The sequence below is a fragment of the Gracilinanus agilis genome, chromosome 5 (assembly GCF_016433145.1).
Source record: "Gracilinanus agilis isolate LMUSP501 chromosome 5, AgileGrace, whole genome shotgun sequence".
Lineage (NCBI taxonomy): Eukaryota > Metazoa > Chordata > Mammalia > Didelphimorphia > Didelphidae > Gracilinanus > Gracilinanus agilis.
The window spans coordinates 140,418,665-140,441,419 of NC_058134.1; the positions used below are offsets into that span (position 1 = coordinate 140,418,665).

At 33.6% G+C, this 22,755-nt stretch overlaps 1 protein-coding gene across 1 annotated transcript in view; it reads right to left on the reverse strand.

The window, feature by feature from the left end:
- Nucleotides 1–5,684: 5,684 nt before the first annotated feature.
- The window catches only part of MDFIC (MyoD family inhibitor domain containing), a 118,723-nt gene continuing 101,652 nt past the window's right edge, over nt 5,685–22,755 (reverse strand). Inside the window, exon 5 of the mRNA XM_044679098.1 lies at nt 5,685–6,076. Coding sequence (XP_044535033.1) covers nt 5,829–6,076 — 248 coding nt within the window. The 3' untranslated portion in view covers nt 5,685–5,828. The remainder of the gene's footprint in view (nt 6,077–22,755) is intronic.

Consider the following 22,755-nt stretch of genomic DNA (forward strand, 5'->3'; position numbering starts at 1 on the left):
TGTGTCAAATGGATCAGGGGCTTTTATGCACCCTCTTTCTTGGTCTTGGAACTTAATTCCTTTGCCTCTAACCCCTTTATGCATCACTACTTAGGGATCTTTTCAATTTTTAAAGCGAAACTTAGAAAGCATTGGTCTGAATTTGCTTTTCCATTCCCAATTTTCTTAATAATTGTGTCTCTACATGCTTAATGTGGCAATTTGTTTTGCATGACTATGCACATTTGTAATGGGTTTTGTTTTTGTAGCCTTTTCAATAGAAAGGGGAGGGAAAAGGAGGAAGATGAGGATTTAGAACTGACAACATAAAATTCAGTTATTTGGAAAAATTTGTTTTTAAAGTGTTGGCCTGGGATAGTAGAAAAAGCATGGGAATTACATTATATATATACACACACGTGTGTGTTCCTGCATATAAAAGTATATTCTCAATTTATTCTTTTTTTCAAAAATTGTGCAGAAAGCATGTACTTCATCAATATTTTAAAGAATTACATTTTGTTTTCAATGTTGGAATTCCTGCCGAGTAACAATTAGGTGTCAAATATAAATATCAAGATTACTCCCAAATTGCATTCACAATCTGTAATTTTTCTTGTGTGGATAAACTGTTTAATGTCCCCTCTTTAGACAAAAGAGGTGGGAACAGAGAGGAATTCAACAATCTATTTGAATGTCTAAAGAAATCTACTGCTTCTGGTTATTTGGTTATAATCCACAGATTTTTCTGTGTTTTTCAAGCTTAGCCCCAAAGAAGGCATATGAGAATGTATCTCCCTCCCTTCTTTGCAGAGAAGGACCATAGGGGTAGAATACTGCGTAATGTCATTTTTTAATACGTTGGTTCATTTTTCTGAACTGTTTTGTTAAAAAAGTATTCATTTTAAAAATTATTCCTCTCAAAGAATGGCTAGGGGTGAGTTTGAGAATGGCTTAGAAAAAAAGAGTGCCTTTTCAAGGCAATTGACTCAGCTTACAACTTGGTAACAATCATTTGTTTAGAACTTTAGAAGGAATATCATGTAATTTCTAGATTTCTACATGAACTTTATGATTTTTAAGCATTTGATTTATATAAAATCAGAACTTTATGAGAGCTGGCTGAGATTTCTCTCATATTATTTGGCCTCCACTAACCTGATATGAGCATTATAATTATCCTCATTCAATATATTTTGAAAATAAGGGTAAGCTCTAGTAAGTGACACATTACATAAAGTCCAGCATTATACAGCCAATAACCTACTAGAACCCAGATGTTATTGACTCAAAAGTCCAAATACTCTATCCACTCCACCACCTAGCTGCCAATACGCGACATGATTAGCATGAGTAAAAATGAAAGGTAGACTGTGAAGCTGCCTTCATTCCTAGATGCTCAAAGCTGGAAGATCCTCACAGAATATCTAAATCAACTCAAAACCAAAGAAAATTTGCCTTTACAGCATGACTGACAAGCATTCATACAATCATTTGTTGCAGATCTCTAGAAACAGTCAACTCGCTACCACTTAAGGCAGCCTGATCTCCCTCCTACTAATTTAACTTATTAGGACATTTTTCCTTCTTCCTTCACCATAAATTCACCTTTGCATCTTCCATTCATTGATACTAGTTCCTGCTTTTATGGGCCAAGCAGAACAAGACTATTCCTCCTTCCTTATTCATAGACACACAACATACCTTTTCTTTATGTACTTTTAACTTTATTCTAAATACCCTTAATTCATTTCATTGACACTCCCAGGATGAGAACCTTAAGACCTTTCCCAATTCCAGCCACCCACCTCTGGATGCTTCCCCTCCAAATGTTCCTCCCAAAATATAATGTCCACAGATGAACATAATACTTATAAATGTGATCTGTCCAAAGAAAAATATGGCCGGACTACATTAGTTCTGGAAGCTATACCTTTCTTAACATAGTCTAAAGCTTCATTAGGGGCAGCTAGTGGCACAGTACATGGAAGGCCAGGTCTGTAGGCAGGAAGATTTCTCTAACTGGGTTCGAATATGACCTCAGACACTTACTAGCTGGGTGACTCTGGGCAAGTCACTTAACCCTGTTTGCCTCAGTTTCCTCATCTGTAGAAGGAGTTGGAGAAAGTCATGGAAAACTACTTCAGCATCTCTCCTAAGAAAATCCAAAATGGTGTCGAAAGGAGTCAGACATGACTGCAATAAATGAGCATCAGGAAAAGTTTCATTAGCTTCTTTGGTGGCCACATCCCACTGCTGACTCATATGGATTTAAACTAATTCTACATTTTTTTAGATGAACAGCTAACTAGCCATGATTGGCCTATCTTGTATTGGTGAATTAATCAGAACTCAAGTATTAAGAAAAGAATCAAATGAAGTGGGAAGAAAGCACCAAGTTTTGAATGAGAGGGCCTACTTTCAACTCCTGACACTGTCACTTAACTCCCTTTGTGACAATGAGCAAGTCATTTAATTTTTTTTGTGCCTCTGCTTCCTACTGTTTAAAAAAGGTGTGTGTGTGTGTGGGGGGGGCTATATTAGATGATCAATAATCTCTAATAAATGATCATGGCCAACCATTTGTGCTTACTAAATTTTATTTTAATAGATTCAGTCTTGTTTTAGACCAACAGTGTTTTTTATGGATCATGACTCTCATCCAACGTGTTAGCTATCTTTCCTAGCTTTGGGTCATTTGTTTATTTGACAAGTATTGCATCTTTAACTTCATGCACACCCTTGATAAAAGTGTTAAATAGCAAGTGGCCAACCATCCATCCCCAAGGGTTCTCCACTAAAAGATCTTCAGCAAATATGACATCATTCAACCAGTTCCCAAAGTCTAGCCTAAAGGAAATTATAAGGTAAAGCAAAAGCCTACTGCTTTGAGTAGTTAATCTGTAGCAATGGAACAAATATCAAAATTCTTCTTCTTCAAGATATAGTCATGGGTTTCCTAAATCAGTGGGCTTGACGATTTGCTTAGTCAAACACCATCTATCCTAAGATATCAAGTTAAATATTACTTATATAATGTAATGGAGAATCTCTCAGAATAATTTGAACATTTCTTATGATTTTCATTCTCATGAGATCCATTAAACCTAACACTGAAGATGTACTACTTGTGAACGATCAGTATGTTTAATCATACAGTAAAAGTTAGCTTTTTAATAAGTTAAATGTGAAAATTTTAAAGTTGATTATGAGAAAATTTGCCAAGTCAAATTTGGTGTACATGAACTTAAAAATGATTTTTTTTAAAATTAAGCAAACTTCTGATATCAGAATGTAGTATGACTATTTGTCCATTCTGGTTCATTTCTGGCCACGGATCACATTTGAGCGACACTATCAGCACAGTCAGTCTTAAGGGGAAAAAAGCATTAAAAGAAAGAACAAAAACCAGTTTGATATGAAAATATGCTAAAGATTCAAAATAGAGCTGTTGTTTCTTTATTTTCAAAATAGTGTTCTTTAGGATAATACAAGATCCAGTTAATATATAATTCAAAGTCCACATTACCAGTTTTTAAGAGAGGGTTGAAGCTCTCCCGCCTCACAAATTTTTTAACTGTAAACTACAGAATTTAATCACAATGTCCATAATATCTAACAGAACATCTTACACATAGAAATTCTGAAATTGGTGCTCAAAATTACAAGTTCACATTTATCTATTTTTATTTGTTTTGTTTTTATGACACAAGGTGCTTACAAGATGATTGTCTGAAGTAGACGAAAGAGAATTTTGAGAAAATGAAAATGAAATTCCACTATCCAACTAATGTTCTCTGCTACAGAGACATATATTACAAAAGTATTGATATTTCAATAGCAAATGGCAGAATATATTTAAATATTGGATATCACTTGGTCAAAAATTGTTTTCAGGAAAAATGAAATAATCGAATAATCCCAAGTCATTACAAGACTTTATAAAATGATACTCATAATTTGTTATGTTTCATATATCTAGCAAGTATATGGAATGTTAGGCTTGGGTACATATAAATACTGAGATTCTGGTTATGTGTAAAATACTACAAAGCTCTTATATTTTGATTTAACAAAGAGAAGGCACTCTTTAGAAAGAGAGGGAAAAAATACTTACTAGCATTCTATTTTAAATTCAATAACTCAAAAGTCGTCAGTTTGTAAAATGCACCACAAGTGGTAATGAAGACATTTCGTTGTTGCTATTTTGCTTATTATACATTAAATAAGGCAGCTTGGTGGCTCAGTAGATAGAGCACTAGGCTTGGAGTCGGGAAGACCTAAGTTCAAAACTGGCCTCAGACACTTACTAGCTATGAGACCCTGGGCAAGTCACTTAACTTCTTTTTGCCTTAATGCACCGGAGAAGGAAATTGCAAATCACTTCAGAATCTTTGCCAAGAAAACTCCATGGACAGTATGGCCCACAGAGTGACAAAGAGTGGGACACAAGGGAACAACTGACCAACAACAATAACAATAATACATGAAATATAATACACGAAAAGCATATCGTAACAGATGGCACTTCTGTCCTTTAAACCTGTGGTCATGCATTTCTAAGACAAACATAGCAATGCCTCTTTTAAAAGGCTATCTGTGCTAAAGGTGGCTGGAAAGGACTATGCAGCAATAAATTAGATATGTAGCAAGAAACATCCATCCAAAAATCTAGTTTTGTAACTTCAGAAAAAAAACTACATTAAACCAAACATAACAAACTGGAAAAATCAAGACAGTAGGGGAACACATAGTAGGAAAACATACTCTTCATTCTAAAGAATATAGCCAAATGTTATGGGTCTCAAATTGGCTACAACTTTCCTTGTCTTTTACTACTTTCCTATTATATAAGGTGAATACAGAATATGTGTAATTGATGACTTCATTCAAGACTGGAAATCCTGGAAATAGGAAGTTTCATTTCATTGTAAGGAATGGTGTATAGTAACTGCTTTTTATGTAATCTGTTATTTTAAAATTGTTTAAAATCTAACAAAAACTAAAAGAATTTCAAAAATGCAACCCCCCCCCACCAAAAATTGCTGTTCAAATTAAAATGCAAAAATACCAATGCTACTCTGCATGTTGGCACTGCCACTTCCCTACTCTGAAAATACTGTCAGCTCCATAAGTCTTTGTCAACTTAAAACTTCATGGTGGAACTATATCATAATCAGCTTTAACAAAATACACATTTTAGTAAATCTTAGCCTAGATGGGCTTTTCCCCTAAATACTTGATTTCTTACTGTTTTTAAATGGCTATCTATACTTAAGATATCTTCATTGTAATTGATTTAGTACAAATAATTTACCTTTTAACCTCTAAAGTTTGTTATGAAGTTAAACTCTTCAAGTAACAAATGTGGAAAATCTTTGAAACTCAAGTTCCCACGATTTTGTTTTTAAGACAGTTTTGAGTCTGTTCTCTCTAAACTACAAAGAACAATTTATATTCAACATTAACAGACTAATAACAAAAATACATCTTTTTAAAATACTCATTTAGAAATAAAAGCATTCGGAGCAAGAAGGCTTCCAGGAATGGTTATCTCAAATCTAGCTAAGAAGCAGGAGATAAAATGAAATTTTTTTTCAAAAGTCTCCCATTAGCTAAAGCAACCTATTAAAGAAAAAAAAAAGTAGTAACGATTTCACAAATAAAACCATACACATTTGGTTAGAATATGGAGTTTTCAAAGGTTCTTTCAAAAGAGGGAGTAACAGTGCAAATGCTGGGTTGTTTCATGAGAATCTTGTGATGCATTTTTTGCTCACTTAGGAGAATCAAAAAACAAACAAACCAGAAACTCCAGTTTTGAACAAAATAAAATAAGGGATAAATATTTATGATGGGAAACAAATTCCACAGCATTCCATACAGATTTCTAAACAGTCTGATGATTCACAACAGGCATCCATTATGCCACAATCCATGTCACAAGGGCAGTTACAGTCATCTCCTACTTCATCACCACAGCAACAGCAGCAGGCCTCCGACGTACAGATGCCACATGATGCTTGTCCTAATACGATATTGCAGAGGGTCAGGAACTCACAGAACAAGCAGGCCAGGATACAGTGAACACAGCAATCTTCATAATGTTCATCAGTTGTCAAGTATAGAACAGAGAGAAAGGAAAAAGAAAAAAATGTGTCAATAGAGAAATAATGATAACAGATCAAAAAGAGTAGCAAACCACGTGTGATCCAAGGGTGTCTTTTTTTCTATCAAATACTAAAAAAGAACCAAAATTATCATAAACCGGGGGGGGGGCTCCTGAAATGTCATAATTAGAAAATGGAATCAATAGAGAATATAAGGAAAGACATAAAAAAAATGTAAGACTCTAAAAGTGAAATGAGCTATATTTTCTTTATCATCCAGGGACCTAAATTTCCAAACAGGGAATCTTTTCCATTTCCAGACTGACTCGAACCCCATACTGCAATTCTTAGGCATTAGTTCACTGTTCTCACACTCCTTCACATCCCTTACCCACCTCCACTCCCATTTTTCAAGCTTTTCACCACTTATTTGGGAGCAGTAATCAAATCAACACCACAGGTGCTAGAAAAGACATGTCAAACGATCACTCTAAACTAACTCTCAAAGTTTGATCTCTGCACAAAATTGTTAAATAAGTTCTCTGAACTTAAATTAGCCCCTTCCTTCAAGGAGTTTATACTTTAATAGGGAAAAACCAGCTGACTACAGGAATGGTGGCTAAGAGATTTTTCCTTTTCCCTTTTTTTTTTTTTTGTGGAGGAGGTGAGGAGGATACCCTCAGCACTTAGCTGCAAATCCCAAGTGCTTTTTTGCTCATTCATTTATTCATTCATTCATACTGGGTAGCATGAGTGTCTCTTCACTGGAGGCCCTTAAACAGAGACTGGATGACCACATATTTCAGAAGGGTAAGAGAATATTCCTATTCAGGTATCTGACTAAATGATCCTTGGGATTATTTCCAACTTGGGATTCTGTGACTACAAATCACTTTTTTTAAATTAGCAGAATGAAAATAGAAATGGCAGGCCTATTTTCAGCTGTAAATGTGATTCTGTTTCCTTTCTCTCTTATGCCACTATGTGCTCTATAGGCTTAATTTCAAAGTAAGCCCTTTGATAGCATGAAGTGGGTATTTTACTTTCATGATTTTAAAGGCCCTATCATGTTATGAATAGGTAGCATTTTTGTAATAAATAAAGAATGATAGATAGGCAACAGCTTTTTAAGCAAACAACCAATGTACCAAATATAGAGCATATATTCTATCCCTTTCGATGATACCCAAAAGTCATACTTTCCAGTATATTTTTCACTACTTCCTTTGTGCCCACCTGTGCATTACAATCACCGAATCCTGAGAGAGTGTTCACTTCCAATTCCACTTGGGACAATTTTCATTTCCAGACTTATACAGGCAGTCTATAAAAAAGTCACCTGGCCTCAAAGAAATGTAAATCAGCTTTCATAAAACTCTCATGAATACCTAGAGACACTGCTGAATGTTTGGTGGGTGTGTTTATTATTGTCATTACGTAACACTCATTGCAAAACCATATGCCATTTTTTAAAGCAAAAGCCCAATTGTGGCAGGCTGTTTCTAAGACTAACTCAGTTTTGCAACAAGGTTGTAAGAATTCTAGCTGAATCCCAGAGGCACTAAGAGGCAGTGCCAATGCCTTATGTAGAGGCATTGGTAATAAAAAAAAAAAAAGGGAATATATTAGTGGCCACTCACACTAACACAGCAGTGTCCAGGCTGGCTTCTAATTAAGCAAGAAATTTTATATGTATTATGTACTCAGATAAGAATCTGGCTATACCAGAAAGGTCTGGTGTAGCTTAGTCATGGAGTGATGAGTAAATACCTATTCCCATCAAAATTAAAAACATTAAACATTGCCACAAGGAGTCAACTTAAACAGTATAATTTAGATGGTAAAGTAGCCTTTGAAATATGGGGTCTGATGGCATATAGTTAGGATCTTATTCTCAGAGAACTTATATTAATATATGCATTAATGTGTCTAAAATTCCAATATGGAAAACTAGCATGAATCTCAAATCCAAAGAATGTCTTAGCACCATAAAGTAAGGGAGAGCTCTTCTGTGGCATGGAAAAAACTAGGGGTCAAATCATGTCCCCTAAAATATATAATCAATATGTTAAAAGTCTTCATTGATAGGCAACAGTTGCTGTCTTGCACTAGTAGAAAGAATTTCTGTGCTGGATTGTTCCGTGTTCTATTGTTCCAACAAAATCATAAGCTTGGACCCAAAAGGGAAAAAAGAAAGCATAAGTTATGAGGATAACTCTAAATAGCAAGCTTGAGAAACTCCCTGGCTCTGAGATTGTTTCTTCATCTGTAAATTAAGAGGGTTGAACTAGATGACTTTTTTTAAAGCACTTTAAAAATGTTCTTACCTATTACATGTAATAATAAATTTCCACATAAGTTTTCCAAGTTATACGATCCAGATTGTTTCCCTCCCCGCTTCTGGAGCTGGTAAGCAATTCAGTCTGGGTTATATATGTATTATCACATGAAACATGTTTCCAGATTATTTTTTAAGTAAATAATCTTATAAAACCCAAACCCAAAAACATATACTCAAATAAACAAATGAAAATTGTATGTTTTAATCTGCATTCTGACTCGAACAGTTCTTTCTCTGTAGTTGGATAACATTCCTTGTCACAAGTTCCTCAGAATGGATCATTGTATTGCTGATAGTGGCAAAATATATCACATTTGATCATTCCAAAATATTGCTTTTACTGCGTACAATGTTTTCCTGGTTGTGCTCATTTCATTCTGCATCAGTTGATGTAGGTCTTTTCCAGCTCTTTCTGTAATCATCCTGTTCATCATTTCTTGGAGCACAACAGTATTCCATCACCATCATATACAACAATTTTGAACTAGATAAAATTTTAAATTTCATTTCAGCTTTAAAACTCTACGATTCTAATTATTCAAGTAAGTTTACATATAATTCAGAGAAAGAGATTGATTTGAGCATGATAGTTCCTGTAAAAAAATATGAAACTTAAATAAGACCATGAAGGATAAGTAGGAAGGGGACTACAGATATAAGTTTATATCTGATATTGTAGTGTTATGAAAGGGAAATAAGGGCAGATGTAAGGATAATAGTATTTAAAAGAGATGATAATGGAATTCAGTTATATGTTTAAAGATGTTGAAAATCTCAAAATCCAACATCTGTTTCTGTTAAAAATATTAGAATGCATAGGAACAAATGAACCTTTATTACATATTATAACTTAATGTGTTAGAAGCATCTATCTAAAACTCTGGAACAGCATGATATATAACAGAGATAATTATAGCCATTTCAATAAAATTAGAGTAAAATGAAGATGCCAGTATCACCACTACTATTTGATATAGCAAAGATATGTTAGTTATAGGCTAAAACAAGAAAAAAAGGGAAATGAGAGAATAAGAATGGGCAAAGAAACAAAACACTTGCTTTTAGTAAATGATATGATGATTTATTTAGAAAACTCTAGAGAGTCAACTAAAAATTAACTGAAACAATTTAAATCTTCAGAAAAATATCAAGACGTGAAATTATTCTACCATAATCATCTGAATTTCTATAAATTACCAATAAGGCTCAGAAGTCAAAAAGAGAAATTCCAATAAAATAATTACAGAATGTGTAAAAAAAAGTGAGAATCTTCCTGTCAAGAAACACTCAGACACTATATGAACTACAAAACACTCTTCATAGAAATCAACAGAACTAGAGTAGGCTAAGCCAATATAACAAAGACAGCAATATTATCTATATTAATTTACTTTTTCTGTGCTGTTCTAATCAAACTAGCAAAGAATCATTAATAGTGCTAGGGGAAAAAATTCATCTGAAAGAAAAAAGGTCAAGAATTTTTAAGAAACTAAGAGGAAAAATGGTGAGAAGGAAGGTGGATTAGGAGCTCTAGACCACAAACTATATACTACAAAGCAATAATATCAAAATGATTTGGTACTGTTTAAGAAAGTAGTTGATCCCCAGAATATCTTAGTTATATAGCTTCCAGAAGTATGTGAACACAATGGATCAAATGGATATATGAGCTAGATGTAAAAGTTCACATAAGAAACAATTTAGCAACGAAGAAATTACCTTTCAGATTTTTATATACTGAGCACGTAATCAAGAAAGAGATTGGGAGGATCAAAGAAGATAAACTGGACAATTTTGGTTGATTATATAAAAGTTGTTTTTTTCTCAACAAAACCAAAGCAGCTAAAAATAGAAGAAAAGCAGCTAGTTGGGGGGGGGGAAGAACTTTATGGCAATTTTTTTCTGAAAAGATGTCATTTCCAAAATATATAAAGACCTGATTAAAATCTAAAAGAATAAGAGTCATTTCCCAAAAGATGAGTGGTAAAGTATATGAACAATTTTCAGAGGAAGAAAAGCTATTATTAGTAATTTTTAAAACTGCTCCAAATCAATATTAAAGAAATACTAATTAAAGGACCCTGAGTTTATACCTCCTTCCCTGAGATTATACCTCCTATCCATTACACTGGCAAAGAAGCCAAAAAGGGAAAGTAAAAATTGTTGGAGGAGTTACAGGAAAATAGCCACACTAAATGCTCTTTCTAGTGGGGCTGGTCCAGCTAGTAGAATTGGTACAGTTATTCTGTAAAGCCATTTGGAACCACACCCCCCAAAAAGTCAGTAAACTGGGTATACTCAGTAGTAACACTACATCTACAACCCAGAGAGATGAAAGAAAGAAGAAAAGTACTTATAGGGACAAGAATGTTTGCAAGGACTCCTTTGGATATTTATAGATATTCATATACAGCAAAGACCTAATCCCAATTGCCTAGCCCTAACCAAACTTCCTAGCCCTTTCCACTCTTCTGCCTCCAAACAAAAAAACAAGCAAGCTATAAATAATAGATATTTAAAGTTTCACTTACAGTTTTTTTTGTGGATTCTACCTTTCATATAGAAATATTATTTTTCTGGTGTTCATTAAACTATAAAGTTTAATATATTTTTAAAATCTATTAAGTGCACAATATACAAAGACCTGGGGGGATGCAAAGGCACTGGGGATATAAAGGACAAAAACAACTACATGGATTAAATATAGGAGAGTCTGGAGAAAAGAAGGTAAGATCCATGATTATAAAATGCAGGGTAAGATGATGAGCCCTTGGTGATCTCAATTATTTTCACTCTATGCTCCTGATCCCCTAATCAATCTAAAATTCGAACCCACTCCTGAGTTGTTCTGTATTACAAACTGCCTACTGAATGCTTTCACCTATGTATTCTCTCTGGCACTTCAATGTCAATCCTTTTGAAAGAAACTTCATCATTTTTCTTTCCATCTCAGCTATTTCTCCTAGCTTCTTTATTTTTGTGAATGTTATCGCTGACCCAGGAACTCATGGTTGAAACCATGTCTGATGACTTTCTTTCTTGCCTTGCTACATTACTCCATCAAGAAGACATGTCATGCCAGTCCTTTCTCTTTAAAATCTTTTCCATTCATACCCAACTTATAATTTACAAGGCTCACTTTCTTAATTCAAGTACTCAGTCCTCGAAGACCAAGAACAGCATGCACTTTTTCCATGAAGCCTTCGTTCATCCTTGTCATCAGTAGTTGATTAAAAGCTATACTAAAGCCTGGAAAGAATTTTAGAGTCTAATAATTTTTCAGATTGGGAAATTGGGGCACATACAGATGGAATTATTTGCCACTGGATACACAGATAATGCAAGATTATGTCCTAGAACTTCAGTTTCTCAAATCTAAATAGCATGCTCTTTCTCTCTATAAATTCATAGTCCGTGGTACTTCTCTTTTATATTTATCATATGAAATTTCATGCTACACTTAAAGACTCAGAACTTGTGATTTTATTGGTGTGGACACTTCCTCTACCAGTGCAGGCTGCATCCGATTCTAAGTAGATGGTTTTGAAAGCTACTGTGATCAAAAAAATTCATACTGTGGTCAACCTGACGATGAGTTCCTCTGAACTTAGGAAGGCTGGTCTTTAGAAGACAGATACACATTTGCTGTCACTGAGTCTCATTTGAAACCTTTCCAGATAGACAGAAAATTCTTTTTGTTTCCCTATTAGTTAATTCTATCACAAAGATATAAAGGACTTCAATGATCATCTAATCCAGCTTCCTCATTTTTTACCTGTAGAAACAAAACCTTTGAAAAATGCAAGTCATAAGATTTGTTATTCGCAGGGCCATGATTAGAACCTAGTTCTCCTGCTTCCTAGTCCAATGTTCTTACAGGAAAATGGAGAAGATATCCTTAGAACTGAGAAGTCAGAATGTCCCACTACAACTTTCACAGACTTTCTAATTATACTTTAAAAAAAAAGACCAAGTAAGTGTTTATTTTAAGCAGGAAAAAGAGTCTAGCTTCAGCGTAGTGGAAATAATTATTTGTTGTTTTGAAAATGAAGACTTTATTTTTTTCATTCTAGGATTAGGGCCTATTTTCATCATTCTTTCCATTTGAAGTACTAAGGTTAAAGCTGTTTCTAGAAATTGGATGATGCATTATAAATGGTGTCCGGGGAAGGAGACTGGATATAAATATAAAAATTCTTGCTGGTTGACTTGTTGCCCATCTATCTTTTCTAGCCTTTTCTCACTGTCTAAAACTTCAGACCTGGTCCCCTTACATTCCAAAGATTATTCTGAAATTTAATTTTTTAGGAAGAAAATTGAGAGCAATTATTAACTCTCAGCAAATAAGTAAAAGCTTAGATAAATGATTTAATACTAAGAAGTGACATTCCTTTTTGTAAAAGCCTGATAAAATTTAGATATCAATCTATTTGATATATCAGACACTCTTAATCAAGAAGATATGCCAATATGGAAATGACAAATGACAATAATGGAAAAACCACAGCATCCTTGGCACTAACAGGTCCAGACTTTGAACCAACCAGTTGTGAACTTTAGGTCCAACGGAGGATTTCAAAAGATTAAGTTCTTGGTAAAGTATTCAAAAACTTTCTTTGAACAATCATTCTGCTACTAGGGGAAAAAATAGCCATGTGGGCCCCTTTTCTGGAAACAGAGTTCTATGAATAGATAACCGGAAAGAAGTCACAAACCAGAAGGAACAGATTTTTAAAGATCTAAGTGATAAAGGATTTTTAAAAGAGACCAAATTTTTCTGGAAATAGTTTGATTTTCTGTATGTTACAAACGTAAAAGTTTTAGTAGTATTCAGCATACACTAAGTTTTAACTCAAGTGATTTAATCATCTAGATTGGGGTTTTTTTCTTCTGTCTTTTCCCTACTAGATAGCCTCCCTTCTGTCTATTTTCTGTGATTTGGAACTGTGTTTTGGCATAATTGATTTGTAACTTAAGGCAAAGAGAAAAGCAAAAAGAAATCAGAGGAAGTAGCTGTTTATAGCTTGTTCTTTGCTATAAGATAAACAAAACAATACCAGTCATACTATTAGAATGAGTAGAATCATATTTTTGTAGTACATTTTTAAAAATGAGGAGTAATCCTAATGTGAACTTTTTTCCCCTGGGAAATATTTTAAGAAATTAGTGGAAAAAAACATAAACAGAAAATACAAATACAGAAATGGAAATGTTCTGAATTATTGGTTCCTCAAAGTGAAGATATTTCTCCTATAATATATATAAGCATGTGATTCCTTGTCAGCAAGAAATGTCATTTTATTTTCTGGTTGTTGAAGATTTTACATTCTATGGCTTTATGCAGTGATATGCACAATCTACTTCAAAATGTTTGGCTGGTAATGAACAGACAGGTTTCAAGAAAAGATGGTTTTGAGTTCATATAATCATTTCATAATTCACTGTACTTTTTTTAAAAAGGGCAAATCTTAGCAGGAGTAAAACTAAAAACTATTAATTAAGAAAAACCAAAGGAATATATGAACAGCATAAAGTATAAAAGGAAATCTTTAGACACATAACAGACAAGAAAAAATGTAACATCTTCAAGTGAACAGAACAGAAATCTTCTAGATAGCTAAAAGGTCTTTAGGTTAAGACTACTGAATTATTTCTAAAACTAGTAAAAGTAAAAAATACAACCTTATTAAAGAGAACCTCAAATGATTGGTGGCAACACCTATAATTTCTACAGAGGAGAGCTTGGCTTTGCTTTAGAGAAACTGCTTAAAAAACAAAAATTGGGTTTCTTAAAAAAATAGCTTATTTTAAATGTACTCAAATTCCTAAAACTAACTTCCTCAATTAAGACATCTTTGGAAATCTGTGATTGAAAAACAAGTGAGGAATTAAAGTTAAGAAACATTCACTCTGTATAAATCTTTTATCTTTCTTTGGTTTCCTTTTTGCAAAAAATTATTTCACAGGAAGTCCTGAATATCTGTGAAACTGGGAGTGAATTCTGAGAATAGCTATGAACAAATACATGGGTTAATAAAGATTAGCGCACAAATCTTATCTCTATGCTAACCTCAATAAAGTTTCTTTTCATCAAGAAAAACTAAAAATCTTTTTCCAATTGTTTGAGCTCCAAATTTTGATGTACATCATAACCCATACAATTATTATACACAAGAAAATTATGCGCAGCTAATAATTGCATTGTATCACATACAATACTTTGTCCCATATAATAATTAATACCAGTTGTATACATATATATGGAATTATATGTATAATAGTAATGGATTAATTCTAGTAGCCACACATTTATTATCATTTAAGGTTTCAATAATAAACAGAAATGACAAAACAAACATAAACAATCCAATCTCCTGGCACTCAATATTCACAAGTCTTAGCTGCTGTACTAGGATTAAACCAAACGAGCTTTGTAGTCAAACTTATCCATCACTGATGGCTATTTCAAATTCTTTGGCTACTAAGGTTGCTCTCTGAACAACTGTGCCCTGGCAGCACATCTCTGCACAATGGGAGCCCCATTCAAGTTCTATCATTATCCTTTCCAAATATTATTTTACTTAAAAGCTACACATAGACACTGGGGCTTAGGTACCAAGAATGAATAGGAAAGTTTGTGATTTCTTCAGACAAAATTAGCAAGTCGACTAGAAGAGGATACAGTCATCCTGGACTGCAGCAGACATTGCTAAGTCATTTATCTAGCTTCTGTGAATCCAGCTGTGGGGAATGAAGCCCAGACAGCTCTAGGGAATTGTGCTCCACAAGTGTGTGGGGGTGGGGAAATATTTACTAAAACAGCACACAGTAGCCCAGTTTCAAGTGGTTCAGTGTCTCCAAGCCAGAGACCTTGAAGTGTTTCTGGCCCAGTGCCCTAGACTGACCTACAGCCTGAATAAACTGGCCTGGTATTCACATATTACACAGAAACTTGTCCCAAATGGCCACATATCATTTTAGTTAGAATACAGCCAAAAACGAGCAACATTTTCCTACAATGGAGAAGAAAATGAGATAGGTCAAGGAGGTTTTTAAAAAGTGTCAGAAAGACTTTATTAAGGAAAATTATAAGCAAGGAAGGCGAGTGTTCAGTTTCTATAGTGGTATCAGCTCCCTCAGGAATTAAAGAATAGTCTGGATACATCTTATTAAGCAATACAACACTCCTTTGAGGCAACTCAGGTGGTAACTATTTCTCTGCTCATCTTCTGAAAAAGTAATTAGAAGGAAACTTCCTATTAAAGTATAAAACACTTTATATTATATTCAATTCTTGATTGCTCACCAACATGTAGATTATTCAGGTCCTTTGCTTTATTCTTTGCCTTACTGCCTTGTCTTTGGTGATTTGTTTCACTTATTACCATTTCTACAATGAGAATAATAGAAATTTTAGAGATAGAAGCCTTAAAAGTCATCTAGTCCAGGTCAGTGGGATAAGAGAGAAGGAAGACTTGCATATGAAGCCAAAATCTATCACTGGCTAAAATGAGCAACACTAAAAATAAACTAGAACATATTTTTTGCAATATTTGTGGATATCATTTAATTTACTTGATATCATCATTAAAAGTGAGCAGTGGCTCTATTTTAAAGGGAATTGATATTTAGTACTTGCTACTGTTCATGTAAAATTTTTTTCAAGTCAACCAGTATTTATTGAACACCAATTATATGCCAGGCCCTGGGATAAATGCTGAGGCAATAAAGAAATGCAAAACCAGTCTCTACCATCAAGGAGAGATGTCATGAAAACAACTAAGTACAAACAAGATATATACAGGATAAATTGAAAAGAGCCTCAAAGGGAAGGTATTAAGGAGAAATGAGAGACTCAAGAAAAAATAAGGATAACCACTGCCATAGAAGGACAAGACAAAGTCTTACAAAATAAAAAATCATTCTTTCTTTCCTCCATGAAACTTTGTCTTGTATATTCTTCTTTCACAATATGATAAACATGAAAATGTGTATTATATGATAACATGTACTATCCATATCATATACTCTGCCTTCTTGGGGACAGGGGAGGGGTGGGAAGGAGAGAAACAACATGAATTGCAAAATATCAGAAAATCGATATTACACAAATATAATTGACATGTATCTGAAGAAAAGGAATTTATATTTTTTTTAAAAATGAGAAATGTGAGGTGCTTCTTGCAGAAGTGAGATTGAAAGATGCCAGAAGAATCAAGAAGTGACAATGATGAGGAAGAGAATTCTAGAGCTGGGAAGCTTCCAGAAAAAAATGCACTGATTTAGAAAATTTTGTTTTCCTAATGGAACAGCATAGAATATTCACTGGATTTTTAAAAATAAATATACTAAGAGGAGAAAAGTAGAAAGATTGCATGGATTCTAAGGATACATTTATATTGAATTATCTTACTCTAAATTTACAACTTTGAGAAATATGACATACATATTAATTTCATAAAATTTCTACCTAAAGAAATTTTTAAATGTCTTTTCATTGTTCAAACCATTAAAAGGAGACTAGAAAGCTATCAGCTACAAATGTAGCTTGTAGAAGACTCAACAAGGAGAAAAATGAGTTTACATTAAAAATAGTAGAGATTATGCTTTGAGAGAAGGAAAAACTTTTTGACTGAGCCATAGCAGAATTGGCTACCATGTTAAGCTATGGCATATTTATCCTTAGAATTTCTTAGTAAGTCAACCATCTGTCCTGAAAGATTTATTTATTTATCTAGGGTGGAACTACTTAACTTCTAGTTCTACTGTTATATCTCAAAGATTGAGTATTCATTTTCATGAGAAACTAAAATGTGCAGAATCAAAGTAAAATCCCACTTCAGTATAAAAATATACAATATTATCCATATTAGGCTGGCTTATTGAAATCAAGTATGCTCAACAGGAAAGATTTTAGCTGAAAATGAACCAAAATATACATTGGGGATTTTAAAAATATTCTGCTAGTATATTTGCAATAGATTGCTATGCTTAGTGATAACATCTCTGCACTGGTAAACCACACCTTCTGGTTAACATTAAAAATCTGAAACTAAATTCCTTTGCTTTAACAAAATTTCATGTTTGATATTTCTGATCGTTTAAATAAGTCTTTAAAGTTATGTATACTTTTTTTCTTTTTAAAAAAATCCTTACCTTCTATCTTAGAATCAATATTTTGTTTTGGTTCTAAGGCAGAAAAGTAATAAGGGCTAGGCAATGAGGGTTGAGTGACTTGCCCAGGGTCACACAGCTTAGAAATGTCTGAGGTCAGATCTGAACTTGAAATTTCTAATCTTTATGTCTGGCTTTAATACCCTGAGCAACCTAGCTCTCCCAATCATGCCTATACTTTAAGATTCACACATTAATTTCACCTTTCCCCATACTTTCTTACTTTTCAATTTTGCTGATTGTTGACGTTAGAGCCAAGATAGTAAAATAGAGAAAGCACTTAGCTGATTTCTCCTATCTTTCCCCTCTCAACAATTTTAAAATAATATTTCAGATTCTGGAGTGACAGAGCAAAGGAAAGATCAAAGTGAGACATTGTTCCAACCCAAGACAACATAAGAGGTTAGAAAGAGAGATCTGTGACACAGGGGAGGAGGATAGCCTGAAGTCTACATGAATGAAACACAAATGTTGTGACTAGGTTTTAGCATAAGCAGCATTAGGAGTTCTCAAGTCAGAGGCAATAAAGAAACCTGAAGACTGGTCAGAAAGAGATTAGAGGGGCTCCCTATTCCAGCAGTGCACAAAGGACCAGATACTGTTTAGTAGAGTCATTGCCTACACCCACTTCTGAGGCATAGCTCAAGGACAGGGAGGAATATTTTTGGTTAAGAGGGAGTGGAAGCACTGAGGAACAATATCACTTGCAGCCCCAAGGAATCAAGGAGCTTAAGGAACTGTATTTCTTCTGGTCCCAAAAGAACAGGAGTAGCTTTGATTGTAATCCCAAGGGATCAGGGGCCCTTGCCTGAGTAAAGAAAAGAAGCAGTGATCACACCTCTTGGCAAATTATAGAACCTTGGAAGCACCTAAAACTTTAAAATGCTCAGAGTTAGCTCTGAAAACAACAATGCAAAAATGTCTGAAGTGTCAGACAGTACATCTCCCTCCCACACATACCACAAGCTGGGAACAGAGCTCAACTTTTACATTAAGTTCAAAATCAAAAAAGAGGGTTGAAAAATGAGCAACAGCAAAAAAAGACCCTGACCATAAAAGCTGCTATGATGACAAGGAAGATCAAAACACCAACTCAAAAGAAGATAATGAAATGAAAATAGCTATAAGCAAAACAAAATCAAAAGAATAACAAAATAGAAGAAAATGTGAAATATACCATTGCAAAAGTAATGGACCTGGAAAATAGATCAGAGAGAGATAATTTAAGGATTATTAGATTAATTGAAAGTCACACTTAAAAAAAAGAGCCTACATCAAGAAACTGTCAAGGAAATCATCCTAATATCCTTGAACCAGAGGGCAAAATAAAAATTGAAAATATTCCACTGATCACCTCATGAAAGAGATTCCAAAATGAAAACTACCAGGAATATTGTAGTCAAAATCCAATGTTCAAAAGTCAAAGAGAAAATACTTTAAGCAGTCAGAAAGAAACCATTCAAATATCACGGAGTCACATATGATTTAGCAGCTACTACATTAAAAGAGCAGTAGGCTTGAAATACAATATTTTCAAAGGCAAAATGTACTAGGATTATAACCAAGAATAATCTATACTGCAAAACTGACTATCCATTTAAGAGGGGAAAATGGATATTTAATAAAATAGAAGACTTTTAAGCATTCCAAATGAAAATATCAGAGTTGAATGGAAAATCTATATTTGAAATACAAGACTTAAGAGATATATAAAAATGTAAACATAAAAGAGAAATCAAAAGAGACTCAATAAAGTTAAACTGTTTACATTTCTACATGGGAAGTTGAGACACGTAAGTTCTAAAAGCTTTACCATTATTAGGGTAGTTAGAAGGATTCTACATAGAAGATGCAAGAATGAGTTAATTATGTTTGAATGATAGGAAAAAGTATAAGTGAGAAGGAAGAATGTCTTATAAAAAGGGGGAAGGGAAAGGAAGAAAGAAGGAAATTATCTCACATAAAACAGGCATACAAGAAAGAGCATTTACACTGGAGAGGAAAATAGTGGGGGGGGGGAGAGATACAAACAACATTTGAATGTGAATGGGATAAACTCATTGATAAAATGGAAGTGGAGGGCAGGATGGATTAGAAAACAACATCCAACAATAAATTCTTTATAAGCAAAACACTTAAAACAGACACAGACACATATAACACACAGTTATAATAAAGAGGTTGCCAGATTAGCAAAAAAGAAAAGAGAATACTTAAATAACTCTATCTCAGGAAAAGAAATTGAAATTAATTAATAAGGTATGTAAGAAAAAATCCCTATGAACAGATGGATTTATAAGTGAATCCTACCAAACATGTAAGGAATACTTAATCCTAATACTATGTAAACTATCTGAAAAAGATAGCTAAAAAAGGAGTCCTACCAAATTCTTTTTTATGATACAAATTTGGTTTTGATATCTAAACCAGAGGAAAGGGGGCAGCTGGGTGGCTCAGTGGATTGAGAGTCAGCCCTAGAGATGGGAGGTCCTAGATTCAAATCTGGCCTCTGACACTTCCTAGCTATGTAGCCCTGGGCAAGTCATTTAACCCATTTCTTAGCCCTTACTATTCTTCTGCCTTAGAGCCAATACATAGTATTTACTCCAAGTTGGAAGGTAAGGGTTTTTAAAACAAACGAACAAACAAATAAATAAATAAGCCAGAGAAAAACAAATATCTACCTAAAACCAAGAGTATGCACTATCTGCCATGAAGACAAACTTGAAGCCTTCCCAATAAGATCAATAATGAAGCAAGGATGTCCATTATTACCACTATTATTCAACATAGCACTAGAAATAGCTATAGAGATAAGAAAAAGTAAATTGAAGAGATAACAAACAGCAACAAGGGAAAAAACTCTCTCTTTACAAGTGATATGATGATAAAATTAGAGAATCAACTAAAAAACTATTTGAAACAAATAACAACATTGGCAAAATTGCCAAATGTAAAATAAACCCAAATAAAATATCAGCATCTCTACATGCTACCAACAAAACCCAGCTGCAAGAGATAGAAAAATAAATTATATTTAAAAACAGACAATAGAAAATACCTGTGAGTCTATCTGCCAAGATAAACCAAGGAATTATATGGACATTTTTTACACAAATAAGGAGAGATCTAAACAACTCCAGAAATATTTAATTGCTCATGGGTAGGGCAAGCCGATATAATAAAAATGACAAGCCTAGCTAAGCAATTTTACTTGTTCAATGCCATACCTAATTATGAAAGAATTATTTTATAGAGCTAGAAAAAAATAACAAAATTCATCTGGAAGAATAAAACATCAAAAATATCAAGGGGATTGATGAAAAAATATGAAGGAAGAAGGCCTTGTAGTTCGAGATTTCAAACAATATTATAAAGTAGTAAGCATAAAAAAAAACCTGGTACTGGCTAAAAAATAGAATGGCCAATCAGTGGAATAAATTAGTAAATGATCATAGAAATCTAGCATGTGATAAAACCAAAGAACCAAGCTTTTGAGCTTAGAATTCAACATTTGGCAAAAATTGCTAGAGAAACTGGAAAGCAGTCTGGCAAAAATTAGGTGCAGACCAAGATCTCACACATATACTAAAGATAAATCCAAATGGATAAATTATTAAGATATAAAGGATGATATCATAAGTAAGTTAGACAAGCATGGAAAAATCAACCTGAGAGTTTTTATATATAAAGGAAGAATTTATGATCAAACAAGAGGTAGAGAGGATCAGAGGATGTAAAGAGTATAATTTAGGTTACATGAAATTAAAAAGATTTTGCACAAACAAAACTAATGCAACCGAAATTATAAGGAAAACTGAAAACTGGGAAAAGATTTATAGCAAGTTTTTCTGATGAAGGCTTCATTTCTTAAACATATAGGAAGTCATGGGAAATCATAAAAGTAAGAGTCATTCTCCAATTGATAAATGGTCAAAAAATATGAACAGTTTTCTGAAAAAAAAAATGAAAGTTATTAATAGCCACATGAACAAATGCTTTAAACCGCTACTGTTTAGAGAAAAGCAAAGTAAAACAACTCTGAAATACCACCTAACACCTATTAGATTGGCTAACTTGACAGAAAAGGAAAATGGCAAATGCTAGAGGGGGATGTGGAAAAACTGGACCACTAATACATTGTTGGTAAAGTTGTAAACTTGCCCATCCATAACAGAGAATAATTTGGAACTATGCCAAAAGACCTTTAAAATTGTACATACCCTTTGATCAATCTGTATCTGTATCTGAAAGAGATCAAAGAGGAGGGAAAAGGAACTATTTGTACAAAAATATTTACATAGAGCTCATTTTTTTGTGGCAAAGAATTAGAAGTCAGGGGATACCCATCAGTTGGAGAATGGATAAAGAAACTGTGGTATATGATTTTGATGGAATACTATTGTCCTATAAAAAATAATGAGCAGAATGGTTTAAGAGAAGCCTGGGAAGAATTATATGAACCCATATAAAAAGAAGTGAGCAAAACCAAAAGAACACATTATACACAGAAATATCAGTAGTTTAGGATGATCAGCAATGAAAGACTCCATAACTCTGATCAAGACAATGATCCAAGACAGTTCCAAAGGACTCTTCCACCTCCAGCAAGAGAATTGATGAATGCAGATAGAAGCATGATTTTTATACTCTATTTTTTATCCTTTTGTTTTGTTTGTGTTTTCTTTGGCAACACAGTTAATATAGAAATGTTTGGTATGACTTCATATGTATAATCAATATTAAATTGCTTGTTACTTCAAGAATGAAGAAGGGGCAAGTGGGAGGAAGAGAATTTGGGATTCAAAAATTTTTAAATTACTATTATAAAATTTTTACATATAATTGAGCAAGTTAATGAAATAAAAACTAATTTTTATATAAAGAAAAAAATTCTGAATGGTCATTACTAAAGAACATTTCTTATAACTCATACCCCGTCTATGAGAGTAAGCATGGAAAAGATGAACTAGGGATATACGCTAGGGCTGCTCACATCTTTTAGTCATTGACATCTGCCTATAATAAACAAACCCAAAGGGCTGGCTGAGTCACCTCTTCTGTGATAGGAAGTCTTGACAGCATTGTAGCAGTAAATGGGAGCACACATAAGATGCTGACCTTGGTAAGCATTAAAGTTGACAATATTCA